The sequence below is a fragment of the Neopelma chrysocephalum genome, unplaced genomic scaffold (assembly GCF_003984885.1).
Source record: "Neopelma chrysocephalum unplaced genomic scaffold, ASM398488v2 Primary Assembly neopelma1_45, whole genome shotgun sequence".
Classification (NCBI taxonomy): Eukaryota; Metazoa; Chordata; class Aves; order Passeriformes; family Pipridae; genus Neopelma; species Neopelma chrysocephalum.
In genome coordinates, this window is record NW_020897704.1 from 3,362,203 (window position 1) to 3,384,825 (window position 22,623).

Here is a 22,623-nt window from a genome sequence, read left to right on the forward strand (position 1 = left end):
ATTAGATATAACTGTAAGCAATGTTTGCTATAAAACTACCCTGCATGGCCTGGGTATGCAAGTGTGTCTTCAAACACATGTATTAACTCGTTCATAGACTCAAAAAAGTGGCTTAACATACCTTAAATCCACATGGAAAACTCTTAATTAACTCTGAAATTTGAAAGTAGAGCTTCATGCCTGGATTTGTAGGAATACTGGGAACAGGGGTGAAGACCACTGACCTGGTACTCTCATGCTGTGAAAAAAAATCAGGATCTAGGTACAAAGCAGTAATGTTTTCTGTACAGTGATCATGTGAAGTTCTGTCCAAATGGCAAACTTTCAGGACAGTGACTCCACCAAATGTCCTGCCCACCTTCATTAATATTATAAGTGATCCAAACACCATTTGCTGAGAATTAATTCAATATTACCACATGTGATTTTTCATCTCCTGACAGCTAGTTTCTCCTCATTTGCATAACCAAATCAGAACACAGAAATAAAAAAGCAAGCCTTTACTAAGACTTTCTCCTTGTGCAGTCCTAGAAGACCTTTCATGACAATCTTTAGCTAGTCACTCATCGGAAAAAAAGTCCAGAAAAGTTGCTCACTGAAAACAGAAACCTGCTGCTTTCATAAACTTTCCAGAACAGCTACCGGATGTTTTGTTTCTTCTCAAAATTCTTCAGTAATATTAGAACACGACTGAATATATGTAACAAATACAAGGAAGTATGTCTATGATTCATATTGAGTCAAAAGATAAACACAAAATTAAGGGGCTGGACTTTGCATGAACTGTATGTATCTAGTAGATACAAAATTAGGATTAGGAAATCAAGTGCTAGATGGATGAATTTACAGCAGAATGTCTTGGGCACATTAAAATATTAGATTTCTAGACTTTTCAAGAAAACCAGGCTTTTCTTCAGCTTCTCTCCAGCCTGCTCCCTAAACACAAACAACTTGTTTGTTAAAACATTTCCTCAATGTTTGTTCTGTATTTGTGAAATAACTGCATCTCCTATTAGACAGCTGTTTATTCATCTGAAATAAGCAGACATGATATCTGAAATTGGAGACAAGTATATTTTTAATAGACTGCATATGGAGGTAACTTGTCTAAGTGAAGAAACAGGACAACAAGACTCGTCTTTGAAAATTACATGTACTCTAGTTTCCTTAATGTTCTTTGACAAATCTAGGTACTTAAGCTTCTAGGAAGAAACAGAGGACTTTCTTTCCTTTTTCTCTTTTTAACACAGACATTACACATACACTTTAATTAGATTGTGAGCAAAATGCAGTCATCATCTGAATAAGAAAATGTGTACGCTTAAACCTCTTAAGGAAAGAGAACGGGATTCTTCAAAATAAGTGAAAGAGGCCTTGGATAATGGGAAAAAAAGAGAGAAAGATGAATTGTGAATATATTGAAAAAGTGATTTCAACAAGCATAAAGGCATAGAGCGTGGGGCCTCTGTGAAAAATCCTTCACCCAAGTGTGTGGCTTTGTAGGAGGAAGAGAATATTGTTTACCAGAACTGAAAAACTAGAACAAAAAAGTGAAAAAATTACTGAGAAAATAAGCACTCTGGTGCTCAGAAACACATCACTGCTGGCTAACCTGACAGGTTAGATCTAAGTTACTTGCTTATACTCCATCATTTTAAACAGCATGGTAGCACTCACTGCAGTAAAAATAGGTCTCAGCATTGACTCTCAGGCATTACATGTGTTGGACAGGTGCCGATGGTTTCATTTTGCAACACGGGGGTCTAGTCTTCTGTCAATATGTGTGCACAACAGATTTAACATTAAGAGGAATATGTCTGTTCATCCAGGGACAAAGAAGCCCAAAGAGCTTGTGTTACTATTCAGATGACAATTAAAATCAGGCTTAATCCTTTAATTCGGTAGATAAAAAGTCTAGTATAATTTTACAAAAGCTTTTATTTTAGTCATGTAGAGGAGACAGAAATTACTAGTTAGTGCTCTGCAAGGTATTACTACATTCTATAAGATGAAACTGACAGCACTTAAAACTGTCTTCGTTTCAATTAAAAAAAAATAAAAAGACTATCAAGTAGATCTTCAGCCTGCTGTCAATGTTTTGAAATACAAGTAACTTTTTCCAGCAGAGAGGTGTAGAAACCACATTAACTTATGTCATAGAGAAAAGGCATGTTCAACTGCAGTTTTGACATTTCCTTGTATATTCTGGCTACCTGGAGAGAAACCGGATATCGTCAAATCCTAAAATGCCTGGCTCTGATCCACCTTCTCAAAGCAAGTGCAGCTGGAGCAATGCCAACTGACAGTGCTTCCCTCTAGCCCACAGTCTAGTATGAAACTCACCCAACTACCATACAGAGCTACATGAGTACAAAGGGAAACACCAAAAAAAAAAGGAAACAGTCAGTCAATGAAAGCTGCTTGTTACATCCCTGCCTGGGAGACAGGAGAAAGCACACCACATATTTCTCTTTCCTCCACCTATGCCTCCTTTGTGCTCACAAACTTCTACTGCAAAGCAATGTATCACACTGTTCAAGGACATAATGTATTTAACACTTTCCCTGTTTTAGGTGTTTAGAAAACCAGAACCACCAGCAATGTAGTTTTATGCCATTCTCCTGGTATGCAGGAGAATTCAAATGCACATGGGCTGTTTATTAAAACTACAAAAAAGTATAGAATAGCCAGCTCAAATTAAAGCCAGGTCAAATATGACCTATATCTTAGATAAACAAAATACAATGTCAAATGCCCCAGTTAGATTCATACGTAACACAGATGCACAAAATTCTAACTTCCACTGGTCCCTTTAGAAAAGCTTCCAGCAGCTTGAAACATAGATGAGATGTGTACAGAGGAAGGATTAAAGGAAGAGTTAAGAGCAGTTGGGGCATTAATGCTTCTTAACATGGGCAAAACTCCCACTTATTTGATTGTGGCTTTATCCGAACCCTTCAGAAACAGAGCACTAAATAAAGGAACTAGAACTTGGATAAATTTGAGGATGCTGCATGAGGGAGGGGCAGAGGGAGAGAGGAAGGAGGAAGCATAACAGGGAGTGTGTGGAGGGTCTAAGTCCTAAATCACACAGAAGAGAACTAGGATTTTGAATGTAAGATGATATGTTTGTCACATATTTAGATATAAGAAGAAAGGTGGCACTAGCTGCAATGACTGCTCTATCTTGGACAAGCTCACAGGGAAATAGAGGATTGGACAAGTAAGTTAACAGGGAAACGAGAGGATTTAAACAGCAAAAAAATGAAGGTGGAAAAAGACAAAGGTTATAGCTTTGGTGGTGTTTGGAAGCAAAGAAATTACAAGCCTCATTACAAGACAAATAGTGTGAAGGGAATAGCAGAGAAATTTCTAATTTCCAACTTGGAAATCTGGAAGCCTTGATGGAGATATGTGATCTTTGTGGGTCAATAAAATTTTATGCAGTGTGATGGCTCAAAGGGATATAAGGTGATGTGTTCTGGAGGAAGCTGCTTCAGTTTGTACCATAATTTGCACTGTATGTGTAGGACTACTTCTAAAGCACACTTTCAGTAGATCCGTTCTTAAGGAAAACAAATGGTACAAACAATTCCCTTACAGAGACTGTTTGAAAAGCAGTTTGGGGCTTTGGGACCAATATCAGTATCATGCCACATTGGTTTGCCTGTGTCTTTTTGATGACTAAATTAGGAGATAGATGATCTGCCTGCTGTGAGTTCTTATGCTATACCTCACTCAATTATGACTGCTGACTTACTAGAAAAGAAACTTGCAAAATGTCATGTATTCCTTAGCATCAGATCTAAAAATATTTTCCACAATTTCCCACTGAACACTGTCTCTTAAATAGTTCCCTACTTCTCAACTAATCTTCTTCTGACCTTGCTGATTTGTAACTGGGAAATGTTCTGCATCACCTGTTTGAATGGCATTCACAATACCTGTGAATACTTGCTGTTAATCTATTCCATTTGAGTTCAGTGGAGTTAAAAAAATGAAAATCTACTCCTTTTCCTTTCTTTCCTTCATTGTTCAGCTATTCTTATTGTACAATGGCAGAAAAGAGGATGTTTTCTGTAAAAAACAGATTTATGCAGGTGCTGTATCATCAGTTCTAGCAACAGGCCTCATAACATCACTTTAATCCCATTCATATGTTTCACAATATCAAGTGAACATGACCTTGGTAATCACCATGAAAACAATAATTTGACTGTTCTACTAGGGCCATGTTTCTGGTAAATTGACTGATTATGAAATCACTCTCAAGTCTGGAAAGCACCATTTTAGGAAGAGAAAAATTAAAATTCTATGTACACACTGACAATGCATGTCCAAAATTAAGAAAATATTTCATAATTATTGTGGTTTTATCTAGATTAGTATAAAAAAATAATGTTCTGCTACAGTTAAATTCTGATCCTCTTGGATTAGCTCATATGGATCTCTCTATTGTTATTTTATTGGCTGTCAAGAAGCTGCGCTGTAGACTGAAAGATACACTTAAAAAAAATTAGTTGTGTCTAACCAATTAAAGTCTTTTTTTTTTTAGAATTTACTTATATATGTATTGAAATTATCGCTTTTGCTGGGCATTTTATACTAATTATTCTGGTTTCATGCAAGAAAGAGCTTACAGTTAGGTAGAAGGAAATACTTGTAAACACACACTCATATGCATATTCAGTGCTAACAATTTAATTAAATATTTATTCCCATAATAGATTTAGTTTTGCTTTTTAAGAGTAAGCATAAAGCTTAGCAGTCTGTGTGAGATCAGACTTCCATCATTTTCTGGTTCCTGGTATTTCCATCTTTATGAGATATGAAATTAACAGTCACTATCCCTGACAGTCAGAAAATTTTAGAATTTTATTATATTTAACAATTCTGTTATAAATTTTACTGGGCTTATAAATAACTAGATTTTTTTCTGGATCTTGTATTTTGATTGGATGTCCAATTTATTGACAACTTCTCAGCTACACAAATTATAACACAATGGTCACAAGGGGCTGAAACACACATGAACCAACTGTGCTTTCCATAACTAACTTTAGTTGAGTCACCATAGTTGTGCTTCAAAATGTTATTTTTCTAAAGGAAATGCAGGGTCATGTGTCTTTGATTAGGTGCTGATCACGTGTCAAGTTCAAGACATGATATGTGATGAGCTTGTATATGCATTGCTATTTAGGCTAAGCCTATGCATGACAATTTACCAGTCCACAGCATTTTAGCCTATCTGTAAGATCAAAATGTTGATAGTGTTATGAAACCTATGCAAAATTGGAATTACTGTAGTAGGAGATAAGAAAGACAAGAAGCTGAATATCTACTCAAAGCCCAGCTAAAAGCATTTTCAGTTTGTTCGGGTTTTTTGACTTTCATACATGCGTTTACTTGTTTTCAGTAAGGCACAAGCATTGTTAAAGCTACAACAAAAACTATTTACATACTGCTTCCACCTTGGCAAGAGCTAGCAAGTAAAAGAAATCTCACAACACTATGCCAGAAATAGTTCCAACACAATTTCTAGATGGTGTTTTATTTAAAGATTTTCTATTTGTCTTAACAAGGGTAAAAGTGTAAAAGATAGTTCCAATTAAGTTCCTATTACTGATAGCTTTTTTTCCCAGTCTGTGGGTTTATCATATCATTCTTAGCTGAAAAAAATCCCTCTTCCTGTCTACTTACAATTTTTCAGTAAGTGATAAATTTTCTTAAAGTTGTTTTCTTTACAGTTTGTGTTATCACTAGTTTTGCTTTATGCAAATAAATAAGCCCTTACAGTGCCCCAGGAACCTAAGATCTTTTAAGTGCTGGAAGGATTTATCTTTAACTACACTTGTTGAAGACAACCACACTTTTGGCACTGGAGAAATCAGAGCCAAAAGATCAATTTTTTTTTTAGGTGAATCTGATTTCTAGAAATACAGTAGATAAGGCATAATTTTTTTTCCAAATTATCTCAGTGAAACATTTGTGGTCTGTCACAAACTGCTTTCTGTGATTATTGATCATTCTTTTATAAAAAAAGATGAAGAGTTATTTAGCTATCTGTGCTTGACAAAACTCTTTCTGCTTCTCAGTTAGAATGAATTACTTATCACAGAAGCCAGCAAGTAGCCAAAAAGATCTATCTAAAATTCTGTAGCACACAAGACCATCAACTACATGTTACCAACTCTCTGACTTTCCCTACAATGGGATAAGGAGCTGATCACAGGCAAATTTAATTTTGCTGGCAGCTCTTTCCTGTCTTTGGGAGAAAAGCCATCATTCATGATGGGGCCAGAAGCAAACATGTCAGACAAGCAAAATGCCAGTGTTTTTCATTATGTGGCAGATGCACATCTCTTCAATGTACACAACTTGCTATGCCAGCTCAATGCTCATACTGGAACAGACATTCAACTATGCAGAAAAGAAAAGGGCTTTACAACCTTCAGGTGCACACATGAGCATCTTACTTCACTATAAAAAAGGCTATATTTTACTAAATACTCCACCTCTTTTTTAGAAAAGCTGGCATTTTCTCTCTTATATCTCCAAACAAACTTATAATTAAAATCAGTGCTCAGTGTACATACTCAAAATTATAGTAGCTTAATTAGTATAAAAGTAAACAGGGAAATGAAATTGCAATCTAAAGACAATAAGCATATCTTAAAACAATAAAGCCAAGTCTTTAAAATTATGTATGCATCAGCTTTGCACAAAGTCTTGCTTTAGCAAGAACACTTGCTGAAACCCAGGTATGCACAGGGGTTAGAATTTCTTTAAAAAGGAGTATTTTCTATGAAAGTCTGTACTTGGTCTGAAAGCTGGTCAGAAATGTTTTCATAAGTGGGGTTTTTTTTTAAAAGCTTAGCTGGTGTTACAGTTAACAGTACAGTTAACATTTTTCAGTTTAAAAAAGTGGAAACAGTTTAAAACTTGTGAAAATATGCTCTTTAAATAACAGAAGTGCTCTGCCTCCAAAGTTTAATTTAAACTAAAAAAGATAGAAAAGGTTGAAGCTGAAAAAATCCCTTTCTAAATGTCTACAATATTTTAAATAACCCAATCCATTATTTTCGTCTCATTTATTAGCTAAGAAACTGCTTTTAGTAATTTTCACTTGTGATTCTAATTGCATACTTTTCCTAAGAAATAACTTTTGGAATGGGTTCCCACAAAGCGACTTTTGAAAGAAAAGAGGATCTCTGTATTTACATGGTTTCTCATTAGAGGTAGCTTTTGCAGTTAATGCTGCCACATAGGATAAGCATGATTACTCCTTTTTCCTCTTACATCAGCTCATGGAGGGCTGGGGAGGGAAGAAGAGATTCGTGGGGCTGCTGCAACCATTTGTTCAGCCAGCTGGGTGGACCCAGCAAGGACCGTGACCTGACCTGAACTGAATATCTTCACCAGCTGGAGGGAAACATGCTGCCTCATGGATAAGTGAAGAACAAGGAACTTCCCTCTTGGACAGAAAGGGAACAGAGGAAGGTTGGGCAATAAATTGCAATTCGGTCAAACTCTTTTTCACGTCTTTTTTAACACTCTGCTTCTAAAGCAGAAAAACAAACCCCTAATTTCTGCTAAGGATTAGGTGAAAAAGCTGAGGAAATTATCAAACACAGAAATAATTTAGCTTATAAAATTTTTAATTTGGAAAAACATGAAATGAGAAAACACTGCAAAAATCTTCTTTCTTAACATACAATTTCCAGTGAGAGGGAGGGATATTTCTATGAGACAATCTGGTGAATTTTAACTAATTTTCTATTCCAAAACATAAAATCATGAAATCATTTGGGTTGTAAAAGACCTCTAAGATCATTGAGTCCAATCATTGACCTAGCACTGCCAAGTTCACCACTAAACCATGTCCCTAAGCGACACATCTATACATCTTTTAAATACCCCCAGGGATGGTGACTCAACCACTTCCCTGGGTAGCCTGTTCCAATGCTTGACCACCCTTTCGGTGAAGAAACTTTTCCTAATATCCAATCTAAACCTCTCCGGGGGCAACTTGAGGCCATTTCCTCTTGTCCTATTGCTTATTAGCTGGGAGAAGAACCAGCATCTACCCCACTACTATCTCCTTTCAGAAAGTAGAAAGCAATAAGATCTACTCTGAGCCTCCTTTTCTCCAGGCTAAGCAAGCCCAGTTTCCTGAGACTTGTACTTTAGGCATGAAAAAATTCAAGTGCTGATAGTTTTGTTATAATCTTGTAGGTCCTACCTTATTCTAAAGATTCTGAAAAAAAAATTAAGAGTACAGAAATGATAAACTGATGAATGGTGAAAGTATCGCTTCAGCAGTCTTCTAACTTTCTTTCCTGTAATAAGGAAAAATAGAAACTGTTCCAAATATTCCTCATATTAATCCTCATGATGTGCAGAGTGTTGGCAGCAAAGTTTCTAGTTTAATCAAGCCAAACGTTATTCATAAAATGAAAGAAATACTAAAATGATAAGTTGCCTTTCTGGGCTTTTTCCTAGAATGTGTATTGCATGGACTAACTGCCGAGCTAGATCACTGAATACGATCAGGATTAGAAGAGAATGCTTTCAGGTGAAGAACAAGCTCAGTGCTGTCTCCTTCATTAGCACAGACTGAGGAATTGTTAAAATGCTTTCTTTTCTTACAGTCACAGGAATACAGGAATTCATAGCATAAACACACACAAAGAAGATGATTTGCATAAATTTTGTAGAAAGGTGGGGAAAGTAAGGGGTCGCTACTTGAATTACCATTAGTAGTTGTTTTCTTTAAGCTAGTGAACATAACTTACTACATAACTTACTGGAACTACCTCTCCCTCCCACTGAGACCTGGATTTCTTTCTTTTGACAACTACAGCAGTAGTTGACTACAGGTCAGATATTAATATTGGAATAATTTTAGTATTGTTTCTAACTTCTTTTAATGTTACTAAAAACCAGATGGATCTAGATATAAGATCCACTGAGCAATAAATCCAACATGATAACAACTGGAATAGTAAGATCATAAGGATAATAATTTATGGGAAGATTTCTACCATATGTTACAATTTATTTTGCCTATACTGCAGTTATGAAAAGAGAGGTCAGACTTGTCAAAATATCTGGAAATACATTAAAATTTATCTGTCTTGTTAGATTTGCAACTGCTTCCGGTTGGAGGAGAGGGAAGATATTATGCAATGATTTTTATGGTCTTTCCTTAGCAGAAAGTGCAACCTCTCTTTTTTCTCAATATGGGAAACAAATATTCATCTTCTCATTCAAAACAGAGTATTTCCAGGTTAATATAATAACTGATGGCTTTATTATCTGTAAATAAACATGATTTATCCACCTGTCAAAAATGTTGAAAGGAAGGAAATTTACAAAGTTCAGTTTATCAGATAGGGATGTACTTTAGACAGCCATTTATCCTCAGATGGTTTTTGTGCAGTCTGTCATTTTAACTTTATTTTACCCGGACGTTCATCAAACATCTATTTTAATCACTCAGCTAAATTCAGCATTTTTTTTCTGTAGCATTCCAGTCATCATGACATTTCAGACATCTCTATCCCAATACTCCCAGTGTTTTGCCAGGTAGACATGCATGGCAGAGATGAGGATTATATTCGCAGAATGCTTTCTCACAGAATTTCTCTCCCTTGCCTCTAAAGCACGTTACTGACATTTACATAAGTGTTAGAAAATTGGTTTATGTCTTAGGAGTCCATTTTTCTTTCAGTTTAATGACACATTTGAATAATTTAACTATTTGTAGTGGGTTCCTTTCATAAAGCAGCTGCTGCCAAAACAGGCATGAACATAAATGGACAGTCATGAATTAGACCAAAAAAAAATCACACAGGACTTAAAATCAATGTTCTTACTTTCTCTGCAGAACATCTGTAAAGATGACAATCTAAAAATGACGTGTTTAATAACACAGAGGCTTTATATTCTGCTGCTTGAGATTTAAGACAAATCACTAAACATGGAGATCCATAAAAGCCACCAAGCTTGAGTTACACAAGGTTATTTTGGATTGGCATTTTAAACTTTTGTTATTTATCCATATATATATATATTATTTTTAATTTCTTAAATATGATACAGTAGTTTTCTCAATTTTACATTAGTTTTAAACTTACATGTAAACTGTAATAATATAAATGAATAGAAACAGCATCTGTTATAAAAGACTGTTAAAAATGCTACAAATGTCAAGACTATAAATTGACATATTCCCACTGCATCTTGTCAAGTTATCTTAACTTTTACTATGTTTTGTCTTATGGATATGACACAGCATGCAAATTCAGGCATTTAACTCGGCTGTATTCACAATCTAAAGATGCAAGGATCCTCATAAGCACAGTGGAAAGACAGGACTTACCCATTCTGTGCTTCACAGCAAGAATATATCATCAAGATTCCTAGTCTGTCTGCAGATAAGTACTTATGCTTATTTAAATGACCTTCACCATACATATTTGAAGTTTGATGGACACTAACATTCAATTTATGGATTTGTGCTCAGTCTACAGGTTTATACCCCTCTAGTTTCTATCCAGAATCTCTTAGCAAATTTACACTTTTGGAAATTGATCCCAGGGACACTAAATGTAAAGTTAACTTTTCCAGGATGACCTCTGAATCTTGGATCTAGATACCTGTTTTCAGCATTAATGGTCATTTTTTTTTTATCAGTGGAAATATAGTGAGTAATGAAATAAAAAATAAAAAAGCTTCTCAGTAGGCTTGCTATTTCATATGTGTTCACTGAATAGTTAATTAAGTACAACCTCTCTTTCAAAAAATGCTTAATGACTTCTGCTATTGTTGTAAGCACTGCTGATGCTTAGGAAAACTGGAGTTCCTCAAAACATTTTGGAAAAGTTTTAACTACTTATTATTCAAGCAGAAGCGTGTCTAAGGTTAGTAACTGGAAGTACAAGTAGTTGGTAATTAATGTCATGTTAAATTTTATTACTGTCAACATTTCACAAAAGGAAACATTGCTTTAAAATAGTACTTTAAGATCCCCAGCTTTTATCGTTCTGTTGTCTCTGAGTAAACTCTAGCCATAAAAAAAAAATAATTTCAGGATTCTTAAATAACTACAATGTGAGTAAGTACCTCTGAGGGATTGAAAGAAATTCACCGGCTCAAAACAATTCTGCCTGTGGGGGGGGGGGGTCAGATTGGGTTCTGCTAAGGTGGAATGGTGCTGTCCCTCCTTCCTGGCTCCTTGAGGACCACTGGTGCAGCCAGGAGCACTGGTGCAGCCAGGAGCACTGCCCCACATCACACCCCCTGGAGCCCCTAACCCAGTCTCAGAGTGGCTGGCACACCGGACTCCCCACCTGGGGAGGGTGGCCACAGGGGGCCAGAGCAAATAAAACCAACACCATGAAGCCTCCACATTGTCACAGCTCTACTGTCTGGTGTAACACTCCAGCCCCAGAGCTGCTTGCTCAGGGCTCAGCCAGGAGTCTTACTTAAAAATATATGCAGAGGGTTCTTTAATACCTCGAGATAGTGTCAAGAGAATAAGCCTCAGACTTGTTGCCAAGAGGTATTTTTATTGATATTTTAGGGGAGAAAATAAGGGAACTTGGCAGAAGTTCCAAAGGGTGCCACACAGGCTAGACAAAACGTTCCACCACAATACTGACCCAGTACACACTAGTCCTCAACACGTAAGTCAAAATCCAATTCCTCCACAACACTTGAATCAAAATCCAACCTCTCCAGCTCCAAGCCACCCAAAGCATCAAGAAAGGAGCAAAGAAAGAGAAGCAGAGGGAGCAAGAAGAGAGAAGGAGAAAGAGGGAGAGACAGATTATATAGCTACCATTAGAAGCTTCTTGTGGAAGACCAGCTCTCATACTTCCAGATGGCGGGGCCACGACACGTGACAAACATATGCCTTTGGTTCTATCTGCTCTGGTCCCCATGGACAACCCCTCCAGGCAGGGCCTCTGACCCACCAGGAACTCTGGGGTTCCACACCAGGGTGAGGGGCAGTGTCCTCACTGTCCCTGCCAATCTGAGCTGGGTTAGGGGCTCCAGGTTATATGGTGTGTTGAAGTTTTCCTGGGTTGTTTGTGACTGACAGATACTCCAGGGCTTCCCCATGTGGGTTCCAGGGACTGCCATGAGGGATATGATATCACCCCACCTCCCCACCTCCATGAAGTTCTACTCATCCCTTGCCCTTACACACACACACTCCCCACAAGGTGGTTCTGACCCAACCATTACTGATCTGGTATCTACCATCTGGACACGTGGAAGCTTGAATTGCACAGGACTCAAGGTAATCGTTATAATTCTCTCTTTTTCTCTTTCTCTCTTGCTGTACTTCTTCTCCTGATCTCCTTTCTTGATATTTGGGTAACTTAAAGCTGAATGGGTTAAATTTTGCTAAATTGTGTGGGGTTAGCATGTGCTAAGTCAATGTTTTGTGAAATGCTTTATTTTGGTTAAATGCTGCCCTTTGAACTTTGGCCAAGTTACGTTATTTTATGAAGTTTACTGGTGTTACTTGACCTCCCAAGAAACATGTGTAGCGTCTTCTCCCATGCGTTCTCTCAAGGTATAAAAAGAACTGAAGGCCCTTCTAATAAATCTATCAGGTAGATTTTTGGAGCCTTCTATATTTTTAGCGTAAAACCCCTTCAATGAGCTCATAGCATGAGCCTGGGATCTTAAAGCACTAACAAAAATGTATTTAAGTTTTTCATTTGTTTCACCCTTCAAAAAGATGATAATATCAAAATTAAAATAAAATAGAATACATTAGCTTGTTTTTAAAATGCTTCTTACGGTGTTATGCATTCATTGAGAAACTTGGAGTTTATTCAGACAGTATGCATTAAGATATTACGTTTTTGTCCTATTCAGAGAAGAAATTTAATTATATGGAATATGTAAACTATTATGATGATGTCTGTAAGACTACGTGGAAGCATGTTTTTATCCATAGCACTGACAGAAGCACTGTCAAAAGAATTATTTTAGTTACATAGCTATCCCTCCCGAAAGTCATTATCTGAAGAAAAACAAATCATGTGCAGAAAAAAAAAGGTAACTCGCAAGTGAAATTTAGTATTAGAAGCTGTGCGATTTAACATCATTTATGTGTTCACCCTTGGGTTTCATAAAAGAAATTCCAAAGAGGTGTTCATTAATCTTGTCTTTAGAAGTAAAATCCAAATCATCTTTTACTACAAGCCAAGGTGAACCAATGGTGTAAATCAAAACCACTGCAAAGTCACTGCATAGTTGCCAGCCAAGAAATATTTTCCATTTCAAGACTCAATTCTTCTGGCTCAGGTACTTGCCACAGAACTGACTGGACCAAGCTGCTAAAAGCACCACACATTTATATAACAAAGTGTTTTTCTAACTTAAGCCTACACATACAAAACAGTCAGAATTTAAAAGCAATTTACCTAACCATGTTTTCCTATGTCAAATGGGAATTTTCTACTTACTCTGTCTGTGATAAGCCATTACCTTGGTACTTACTTCCCGTGACTTAATCCAAAGAACCATGAAAATAAGTCTGATCCAATTCAGTAGGCCTGCTTACTCCGATTTTTAGTGATGAAAATGTTTTTTTCTGTCACACTCTGTCCCCCATAAAATTCCTCTGCTTGGATTAGCAAGTGTTTTATCAAAGTATACAGACCCTTTCTTTAATTCTGCAGGCAAGGGTGCCCTCTAAATCAGAGACATGTCAAACCTTTGTACAATGTAAATGAACACATGCTGACTTTTCCAATTAAATTAAAATGTATGTTTGAAAACATCATAAAAAACACCTTCTAGAAGGAAAAACAACAGTTTATGTAAAAGATTGATCAGTTAATTTCTTATTTTTAAGATTTTCTATATTTCAAATATTTGCAATTTTGACAATTGATGCTAGTATTATTGCCCTTTCTTACATAACTTGTCATTTTTGCCACTATCAGGTGGATAAAAACTCACATAGTCGACATTTACCTCTGCCTTCCCATTAGAACTGAGAGGACAGTTAAATGTCTGATGTGTTTTGTACTGCTAACCATCCAAGTATGAATAATTTCATTTCCTATTAAATTATCATGAAAATGTTTTCTTTTTGTACTGGGAAAATAATTAGTGAATTATGCTTTATATGATTTTACATATACTTCATTCACTATTCATTCCTCCTATTCTTTTTTTTCCTTTTTTTTTTTTTAAGTTCTGTGTGTCAACTAGAAAGAAAAGTAATTCTTTTCATTCTGTCCCGGCATTTTTCTTCATTATTTTTGACAAATATAAGTTGATCTTCTTAGGCTGTTGAAAAGCAACCATTTCTACCAGACCTGTAGATAATAACAAAGATTGATAGTGCTTTATGTAATAGGCCAGAGCTCCACTGAAGGGCAATAACAAATGTTGGAAGAAACAGTCATTCAAGAATATATTGAGGAAATGTCAACATTATTATGCCAGCCACACCACAATCACATCCAGTTTCTTGTGTTAATATATAGGAAACATACCCTTTGAAACATATATTTTATTATCTTTGAATTCTGACAGTTTGTTTGCAATTATCATTCAAGAGTGGAAATGTTGTAATGCTGTAATTATTGAGAAATGAAAATAGAAAAAGAGTAGTGTTTTGATATGTAAATATATAACTTACCTTCTCTGCTGATTGGGCAGTACCAAAAAAGATTGGAATAAAAGCTAACCAAATTATGCAGGTTGTGTACATAGTAAATCCGATGGGTTTTGCTTCATTGAAGGTCTCTGGAACCCCTCTTGTTTTAATAGCATAAACAGTGCATGTAACCATCAAGAGAATACTATATCCAAGGGAACAAATGAGAGAAAGATCTGAAATGTCACATTTGAGGACTCCCCTGGCATTTTCTGGGTCAAGTGTCCTCTGCTCTCCGTAGTCTACGATGGTATGAGGCGGATCGATACCGAACCAGATGAAGACTCCAATAAGCTGCACGGATATGAGGCTGAAAGTGATCACCAGCTGGGAAGCTGGACTAATAAATTTGGGAGCTGTGACAGATTTTTTGCCTTGTTCAAATATTCTGTGAATCCTGTTTGTTTTGGTAAGCAAGGCAGCATAGCTGAAACACATGCCAAGTCCTAAAAAGATCCTTCGAAATGAGCAGACCACTGTATCTGGAGCTGCAATCATTAAAAAAGTAATGGAGTAACAGAGAAAAATCCCAGTCAGGAGCACATAGCTGAGTTCCCGGCCAGAGGCCCTCACGATCGGTGTGTCATTGTACCGAACAAATGTCACAATCACAAAGGTGGTAGCAATTATACCAAGAATAGCTATGAAGACGGGCACAATGGCCCAAGGAGAATGCCACTCCAGTTTGATTATAGGGATAAGCTGGCAATCCGTACGGTTGGCATTTGGTCTCTTATTAATGGGGCACAGTTCACAGTTGAATTCATCCACCTGGTAATGGTACCCCTCACAGCGTTCGCAGTGCCAGCAGCAGGGCACTCCTTTCACAGTTTTCTTTCTTTCCCCAGCTTTACAGGGCAGGCTGCAGACAGATGCTGGATGAGTACGTTCTCTGTTAGCCCACTGCATGTCTTCTACCTGTGGGTATAAAAAATTAATGAGACTTCTATTTTCCTTCATTTATAACATCCTAATCCTGGCCACAGGTTTGTCATAAATCACTTCATGCTGACAGCACAAATACAGTTTACCATAATAAGAAACCTGTTTCTTTCCCTTGCATTGACTTTATAAAAGTGTTAAATGATTGTGTCCAATAAATCATTCATGCCACAAGCTTGATGAGTGTCATTAGTTTCTATTTACCTCTTTACTGCTGACCAAATTGACATCTGTAAAGATATTTATTGACTCCAGGCTAGTTTAAAAGCAAAAAGCCCTGTACGCAGTGCTTTAAAAGTTAATCACATGCAAATATAAATATCAGTAGTTCTCAAACATTTAATTACAAAATAAGGCTATGTGAGCTTCAGAGAAATTTCTGGTACGGTAAAGAAATGGATTAAAATCTCCTTGCATCAGCTGACAAAGAGTGCCAGAAAAAAAGATGTGTGATGCCACCTCTTCCACAAATGTGGATACCTTTACTTTTCCACCTTTCAAGTCTTGAAATGCTCAAGTGTTTTGTGTACATTTCTAGAAGACTAAAATGAGTATATACTGCTTTCTGAATAATAATAGGGAAAAAGGTATCATGACTACTGCTTTAGTTCTCCTGATATAAAAAGTCCGGGGATCCTTTTGTAGCACAGAACAATGCACTCTTGTTTTATAAATCCCAGCTTTCTCCACAGCAGCACATGAACAAAATATACTTTTTTTTTCATCTACTTATCTATTCTTCCTGCATGCTCTACAAACAAAATCTGAATATGAAACTCGTGGATTCAAAGCATTTCCTACTTTAAATTCTCACTTTGCTTTATTCCAGCTGTCCTTAGCCTACCCTTAGTAAAAACATGTTATGCAGAGGTCAAACTGAGTGAACCAGAGCAATGCATGGAGTAAAGAGCCGGTTTTAGGCACCAGAATCACTTCATGCTGCTCCCAGGCCTCACCTTTCATTGCTTTCTTAGGTGGTGAGCTCTCAAGGACAAAGGACTTTCCTTGTTCTTGCCTATTAAGTACTTAGCACTGTTGTTTCATTTGGAGGTTTTAAGTGGAACAGCAGTAACAAAACTTCAGACAGGAATGTTTTTAGTTTCTTCTGGAGGAGGACAGAATGAGGACAGTTTACCAAAAGGGATAATTTTAGCCTTTAAAGTTTATTTTTCCAGAAATTTTTAACAGATTTGAGAGGAAATCACAATGTAGCATTGCCAGCATTACTTGCCTTCTTGAGAGAGCCAGAGCACCAGTTACAGCACTGTGCAGGGTGAATGAAGCTGCAACAAGCAGAGAGGCTCTTTGTCTCTTCTGTGCCTCACTATTATTCTCCACTCGAAGGGGCAAAAAAGGGACCACACAGTAACGAGGAGACAAGAAACGCTCCTACAACCAGCTCTGTGAACCCTCAGAGTTATCAAGGACTTCAGTGGGAGTGGATTGGTCCTGAAGCCACACAAGATTTCATATCAAGGGCTGTGATGATAACACAAAATACTTGTCTGGTGGCTATGGAAAAGGAAGTCATTTAAGCAATTAGTTTCCTAAAACCCACAAGAATAACCCAGTACTGCATGAAACAGTTTCGATAGAGCTCCAGCAGAGCATTTGACATGCTAAGAAAATGTCCACCTCTGTTACAATGTCCAGGTTTTAATCACTGAAATTCTCAAAGCCCGCATAACCCCTGCTGTTTCATCTACTAGATATGAGAGAAAACATGTTGTGATGAAATCAGTGTGATAGGAAAGACAGATTCTCCTTCACATTGTTGCTAGGAGAATAAATATAAAGTTTGTGATTTAGTCGCATACTAAGATAAGGGGGGCAACAGTAGGTAATGTTCATTAATCCAGATCTCTGGATAAATTTGGGATAACAGAAAAGAACAGTACTATGTATTTGCCAGATTATAACACAAAATACAGAATCACCAGGAGAGCAGACAACACCTTATCCAGCATAAATTTAGAATGGCATGGACAGGCAATATCTCATTTAACAGAAAACCTGACAGGATAAAGCTAAGGTGTCCAATTTTTAAACACATTTGAACTAGTAAAGTGAGTTTGTACCAGATCAGCATCTAATACCATAAGGCTACAGTGCTTCTTATCTGGCATTAAGCATCCTAAAGTCACATTTACTGTATTGTGAATCCATGGCTTATATAAGTTCAAAGAATTCCTTTTTGTCTTTTGGAGTATCTACCTTAATTAAAAAAAAAAAAAAGAGAAGGAGAGAGAAGAAAGAAAATCCTTTTATTTTACAGCTATTTATGATTTTGCATACTTCTATCTTGACAGTATTTTAATTGACTAAAATTATGCTTAAAAGCTCTTCCTAGTTGGCAAAACTTCAGTGTCTCAGGATCTCCATCCCATTGGCAACAACTGATAATAAATTCCTATTTCTGAAGCTCACTGGTAAAGACTCATATTAGGTTTTTAATTACAGTACATGTGAGACATAAACTACAAAACATATAATTTCCAGCATGGAAATATAAAGTTATGAATGTTGGAAAATTCACTGGATAAAGAAACTTTTTTTCCTAATAAATTAATTATTAATATAAGCCCTATTAGCTGGTTACTGATAGAACAATTCAAAAAAGAATGGACTCTTAAAGCATAAAAAATTCTAAATGTAGAGAATAACCAGAATGAATGGCTAGGGTAGGTGGATTGTACAAGCTATAAAAGCTATGTTGTACAATCTGTATTGTCTGGATTACTTTTCTAAGCAAAACAACATATTTAGGGTGACCTACATTTCTCAAAAAGCTCTTAAGAAAAATGTTATGAGTTCTCGCTAATGAGCTTTTTATTTCATTTTATTTTTCAGAAGAAAGAGAAGATATATTCCCAGGAAACATTGTCCAGTGTTTGAAATTGGAAATCCCTTTAATATACCTGCATATCTGAGAAAATTCTGGTATTGTAGGATTTTAACTCTGGAAGTGGGTGGAAAGATGGGATTCTCACATGAACACAACTATCTGACAATTCAGTTTATAGTTACATTAATAAGTAATGTGGCATGGTAAGAACCAACCAGCAGAGCAAAGGTGTTAACTGAGGGCTTGACGTTAACATTGGTCTGTATTTGAAATTAGAGTCTGCGGAAGAAGGTTGTTTTGACCTAATTTTCATGTAGTTCAGTGAATTGAACACTGGTAGTGATTAACAAAGAATAAATGTCCCTCTGGAAAGCATATCCTGTTTTCATTTCAGCCAAAAGCAATCCAGTTCACAAGGCCCAAGACCCACACCACTATGAGCAAGTGTGATGGGGGAATAATCAGTAGATTAATTTCAAAAGCAGACTCTTGTTTGAAACTAAAATGCTAATGTGTGTACACCCTCAGACTGCTATTTCGACAATACTGTAGTAGAGGCAGAGTATAGGGCAGAGGAAACTATACCTCAGAGTGAGCACGGTGTGCTTTTATTACTCCTGAACAGGTCTGTCAGGGGTTTCTGTATATGTAGTAGTTAATAACTGAAAAGTCATACTACTTTTGATCATCTGGTGCACTCCCAGCTCTCCACAGACTGCAGCAGTCTTTGATTGTAATGTATTTGTGATCTATCATTTTGCGTAATATAAAAGTAAAAAGTAAATCCAGTACAAGACACAATTACAATGGTCTTAAAGTTCTACTAGTTTCTTCGAATACTGAATGTATATATCAAGGGTCCCAGATTCTAGAACCCATGCAGAAGATGCACTCATGTAATTCTTTTTCTCTCTTTATGTGCCAGTACTACTGATCCCACTTCTTCTCTGATATTAACTTTAGACAATAAATGACATTAGAAACTGTTAAGAAACAAGAAAAAGAAGGAGGATCATTTGGGGACATAGAACCAGAGACATTGTATAATTTCCAGAACTACTGAAAACTTGTAATATCCAAACTTTAAAGGGAGTTGCTGGATGCTCAGCCTCTTCAGAAAATCATAATTTTATATATAGATATAAACACTTAGTGGTGGAAATTTCAAAAGTGCGAAGGGAAACTTAATAGAGTTAATTAATTTAAATGACAGTTAAGTGCCTTATCTGTTCAGGTGCTTTGGAAAATCCCACTATGCTTCCATGTCCGGTTTTCATAATCTAAATACTTTGGAAAACCTGACCCAGCGTGATCTAAAAGTTCAAAAACTAACTTCAGGGCAAATTAATTTTAGGCACACATTTGCAAAGATTCTCATGGGAGAAAGAAACTGACAAAGAGTGAAACAGGAGCCAGGCCTAAAAAAGTTAACTGAGATATCTTGGCCTGCTAAGAAACCCCAATACCTGTTTTGCTGGAAGAACATTTTAGGAGCACTGGTTAGTATCATGTTCTGTTCTGCTCACTGGACCAAAGGCCTTATGATAGAAAGAATAGGAATAGTACATGCACAGTAATAAATTAGGTAAACTAGATGTTTGAGTAAGATCTAGAAGGCCCAGAGCCAGGATTTTGCAAGCTTGAAGAATTCAGGTCACCTAATTGAAGAGGTCAAATTGAGGAAGACGTCCATGGCAACCACCAGAGGAGAAGACCCCCACAGTAGAAGACTGTGCATGTCTGGAAAGACTCCGCCCAGAGACTAGCCTGCTTATTAATATGTATGTTAAATGGTGTAACCATATATCTAAAGTGTATAAAATAGCTTGCTTTTGCACTTTCAAGTTGAGCAAGTTTGTCCAGCGTGGGCTGGCTTGTTCCCAACGTTGAATAAACAAATACCTTGCTGCTTAAAGAAAAAAAAGTGTCTGAGCAATCTTTCGAACTGAGTTTTTCGGAATCAAGAGGCCAAAGCCGGACAGAAAAAAGACAGAAAAGAAGGGGCTTTTTGCCACTGAAAAAGAATTAAGAAGTTCTGCGTTTCTTCAGCTTTTAATGATTTGGTCTGTAGCACTCTTTATACTTCTCAGACCTTGCCAAGGCTGAGCAAGTCTCAGATTGTTAAGTAGCCTTGTGTAAACATGGTTTCTAGAAGACTTATTTTGTCACCCTAATTTTTGTGTGTCATCTAACTGCTGTTCACTACAGTATGATACATGACAAGGCAAAATTCATTACTAAATGTATCTGAACTCATCTAAGTCACTTGGACTGGGATAGCCTAGCTCTGTATCTATTATTCATAATAGTTTAAGTATTATTATTAATTTTGAGTATCTTCTCTGAATTTAGAAAGTGTCTGATAGACTGATGTGCTATCATGAAGTACCTCACATTTCCCTAAGATCTGTTTCCATTTTCTACTATTCCAATGCTTATCAGAGTGAAAACATCAGAAATAGTATGACAACATGTCTCTAGGACACGTATTCATTTTCTATGAAATGCATCATCAGACAAAAAGAGAGTGGCTTCATTGCTATTTCAACAGACATAAAAATCAACTGTAAATGAGATATTTGCCTGATGGAGCTAAAATTTTCTTTAACGTGCAGGACTAAGATTCACAGTTCACTAAAGCCTTCAAATACAGACGAAATGTCATTTCATATCAAAATGAAGTAAACACCTCTGGCCTTCATGAACATTACAAACACAATTCCCTCTAATATCTAATAATAATGCTAAAAATTAATGACGTAAGAACTGGGCTAAAACAATATGAGATTTACATGGTACAGTATGAGTAGCACATTCACATTTCTGGCACCTATGTTCTTCGAACAATCAAGCAATTCATTCATTTAGCAATGCCCTCAGCAACTGGAGGAAACTCATCAAAAAATGCTATTAATAGGTCAAATATAATTTCTGAATCATGTGTCCAATTTATGTGCACAAAACCACTCTGTTTTCCATTCTTCATTACCATGGAAAAACTTACTTAATTCAGGAACTGATGAACAATACAAAGACACCTGGACAGCCTTCAGAGACTTTATTTCAGAGGACATTGGGTGGGTAATATTTAAATGTTTCTGATTATGCTACATTATCACTTGCAGGAATTTTCATTTTTCAAATCTTACCTCAAAACCAGACATTTATTAAAAATAATGAAAAATATGTATTTAAGGATATTATTGTAACAAATAGAATTACATGAGTTCTGGACAGAGGAACACAAGTGGTATTTGCAAGAGCTCTGGGAGCAGACAAGCATCCTATTTTGTAGTCAGCCAAGACTTTTGAAACATCAAGACTCTTACATATAAATTTGTATGAATTTTAATAGATATTCAGATTCTTAGTAATAAAAATGACAAAGAGCTGAAATTTCACCTCGGGCTATCACAAGGATTTTTCTTATTTCTGTCTCAAGTTCTTGGAAGTATTTACCTTCTGACAAAAATGTTCATCAAAGGAGCATAGCAAGTGAGTGAATTAAGGTAATTTAATCTAATATTTAGCTTTTTTAATTGTCTAGCATGCTTATTTTCACAGTAAAAGTTGAAGTTTTTAATGTACCTTGTCCAATCAAGTCATCTGAACCATCAGAAAAAATTAAATTGAAACCGGTTCAACTAAAATGAATTCATTATGCATCTAAACATAATGATTATTGCATTCAGTCTTCCAGACAGATTTATCTCTCTAGAGAAAAGCTGGCTATACTTACCAGTGTTTAGGTGGGCATGTGCAGAAAGGAAATAAGTCAATGACAAAAAATGTATTTTAAATTAAAATAAAACAAAATAAAAACCAAACAAACAAACAAAAAACCCCAAACAAACAGAAAAACCACCAAAAAAACCCCAACTTAGAATGACTCCAAATTGTCATGCCAGTATAAAATCACTATCATTACCAAATTTGCCATAATTGCTGTAAATTTTTTACATCATTCACCCCATACAGATGTTTTTCCTAGCAGCTGAGGTGTCATTTTCTGGAATTTCAGGCATAGACATCCCAAGACTTTTGCAAAGAACATGGGATTATAACTTTGGGTTTAGCATGTACTGGTTAAAAATTACTGCAGTCTAATATCAGTTTGAAAAGGAGTCTGAGAAGCTTGATC

The 22,623-nt window shown here is 36.4% G+C and overlaps 1 protein-coding gene across 5 annotated transcripts in view; it reads right to left on the bottom strand.

The window, feature by feature from the left end:
* GRM8 (glutamate metabotropic receptor 8) overlaps nucleotides 1-22,623 on the bottom strand; it is a 325,188-nt gene that overhangs the window by 31,070 nt on the left and 271,495 nt on the right. For all 5 annotated transcript variants that reach the window (XM_027679190.1, XM_027679195.1, XM_027679193.1 and 2 more), the window contains one exon: nucleotides 14,678-15,613. In XM_027679190.1, coding sequence (XP_027534991.1) covers nucleotides 14,678-15,613 — 936 coding nt within the window. The remainder of the gene's footprint in view (nucleotides 1-14,677; nucleotides 15,614-22,623) is intronic.